General features: G+C 46.2%; 1 protein-coding gene across 1 annotated transcript in view; it reads right to left on the minus strand.

Annotated features, from left to right (window-relative positions):
• Window positions 1-788: 788 nt before the first annotated feature.
• The window catches only part of LOC106632145 (bolA-like protein 2), a 3,797-nt gene continuing 2,029 nt past the window's right edge, over window positions 789-2,556 (minus strand). The window contains exon 4 of the mRNA XM_031065751.1: window positions 789-1,078. Within this exon, the coding sequence (XP_030921611.1) occupies window positions 972-1,078 (107 nt within the window). The 3' untranslated portion in view covers window positions 789-971. The remainder of the gene's footprint in view (window positions 1,079-2,556) is intronic.

Here is a 2,556-nt window from a genome sequence, read left to right on the forward strand (position 1 = left end):
CCCAAACTGGGAGCACTGGGAGCCCAAACTGGGAGAACTGAAAGCCCAAACTGGGAGCCCAAACTGGGAGCCAAGACTGGGAGCACTGGGAGGCCAGACCGCGAGAACTGGGAGCCCAAACTGGGAGCACTGCGAAAATGGGGGTTGCTTCCGCCTCGATACCCACAATGCATTGCAGGCACGAAGGTCACTTCCGCCTCGGTACCCTCAATGCATTGCAAGAAGGTACTTCCGGGTACTGGAGCAAATGCCTCGGTACCCACAATGCACCACAGGAATAAAGGGTTGCTTCCGCCTCGTTACCCACAATGCACCGCGAGAACGGAGCCCCCCCCTCAAAAAACCCCCAAATTTATGCAAATTTATGTAAATCAAAGCATCCAAAAGCCGTTCACACCCAAGGGAGTGAGCACAGCATGCAAACTAAGACTGTTTACTGCTGTTATGCAAATTTATGCAAATAAATCCCTTAACAAGCTGCTTTCATAAAATGGTGACATCACTACTATATGCAAATGACGTTTATTGCCTTTATTCAAATTTATGGAAAACAACCCCATCCCTCAGCTGTCCTCAACCCAGGTTGATGTCAACACGCTATGCAAATGAGGAGTGTTTATCGCCTTTATGCAAATTAATGCAAATTATATGCACTCCAAAGCACCATATACCCAATGACGACACCAACGCTATATGCAAATGAGCGATATTAACTGCCTTTATGCAAATATATGAAAATCAACCCCATCCCAAAGCCCCTTACACCCAAGGACGACATCACCACTGTATGCAAATGAGGAATGTTTATTGCCTTTTATGCAACTTTATGCAAATGAGTGCAAGCCCCACCCCCTTTCGCCTCCATTTAAAGCCCTAAAGGGGGCGTGGCCGCAACCAATGGGAGGCAGGCTGTGCTAATTTATGCAAATCCATGAAGATGAAGCGGAGATGGGAGAATTCGTTATGCAAATTTATTCTAATGAGCCGCGCTCCGCCTCCCACTGCTCGGGGGTCAGGGTTCGCTGCTCCAGGGCGTGGATCCGGCCCAGCTCCTCCTTCAGCGCCTCGTTAACGAGCCTGGACGTTAATTAGCCGCTAATTAACACCATCAATTAATTGATAAACCTCTCATTAACCCCCTAATTAACTCCCCTTGCTCAATTAATTAATGAATGCATTAATTATTCAATTCATTCAAGCCCTTCGTTACCCCGCTCATGTAATTAATTATCGATCAATTTTTAATTAATCCATCCATTCTAGATCCTCATTAACCCCTCAAACTCCGTTCATTAATTACTCCATTAATTAATGCATCCATTAGTTAATGCAAATAATTGAAACCCCCTTTACTCCATTCATTAAAAATTCCATTAATCAATTATCCAACTATTAAAACCTCCTCCCATAATTAACTAATACATTAATTAATCCATCCATTCAAATTCCACATCAAGCCCCTTCTCGTACTTAATCAATTAATCTATTAATTAATTAATCCATCCATTAAAACCCCTCATTAACCCTGTCACGCAATTAAGTAATTAATGCCCTAATTAATATCCCTCATAATGCCCCTAATCCCCTCTAAGCCCCGCCCCAACCCATAAACCCCCATTTAGATCCCGCCCCTTTAACCCCACCCCTTTCCCATAAGCCCCGCCCCATTTCTGCCTCCTGAAGCCCCGCCCCTTTTCTCATTTCCATGCCGCTTAAGCCCCGCCCATTCCATATTTCAACCCCAAGCTAAGCCCCACCCCTTTAAGTTTAACCCAAGATAAGCCCCGCCCATTTCCAATTTAAATCCCATTTAAGCTCCACCCATTCCCTTAAGCCCCACCCATTTTTACCCATTAAAGCCCCGCCCATTTCTCCATCCACACCCCACTTCAGCCCCGCCCATTTCCACATTTCAACCCCCTTTAAGCCCCACCCATTCCCCATTTAAATGCATTAAGCCCCACCCACTTTAAACACCATTTAAGCCTCTCCCCTACGCCATTCAATCCCCACCTAAGCCCCGCCCATTTCCATATTCCACTCCCACTTAAGCCCCGCCCCTTCCCTTCAACCCCATTCGCATTTAAATAACCAACCCAACTTAAGCCACGCCCATTTTCCCATTTAAGCCCCACCCCTTTTCCCATTTAAACCCCAATTAAGCCCCGCCCCTTTCCCAATTTCAAACCCCATTTAAGCCCCACCCCTTTAAAATTAAAACTCTATTTAGGCCCCGCCCATTTCCGCATTAAAACCCAATTTAATCCCCGCCCATGCCGCCATTAAAACCCTAGTTAAGCCCCACCCACTTCCATATTCCTACCCTATTTAGGCCCCACCCACTTCCATTATTTCAACCCAATTTAAGCCCCTCCCCATTCCTATCAAACCCCAGTTAAGCCCCGCCCCTTTCCCATTTAAATTCAATTTAAGCCACGCCCATTTCCCCATTTACACTCCATTTAAGCCCCGCCCATTTCCCCATTCCATCTGCATTTAAGCCACGCCCATTCCCCATCTCAACCCCATTTAAGCTCCGCCCCTTCTCCATTTAAA

The sequence above is a fragment of the Geospiza fortis genome, unplaced genomic scaffold (genome assembly GCF_000277835.1).
Source record: "Geospiza fortis unplaced genomic scaffold, GeoFor_1.0 scaffold1340, whole genome shotgun sequence".
Classification (NCBI taxonomy): Eukaryota; Metazoa; Chordata; class Aves; order Passeriformes; family Thraupidae; genus Geospiza; species Geospiza fortis.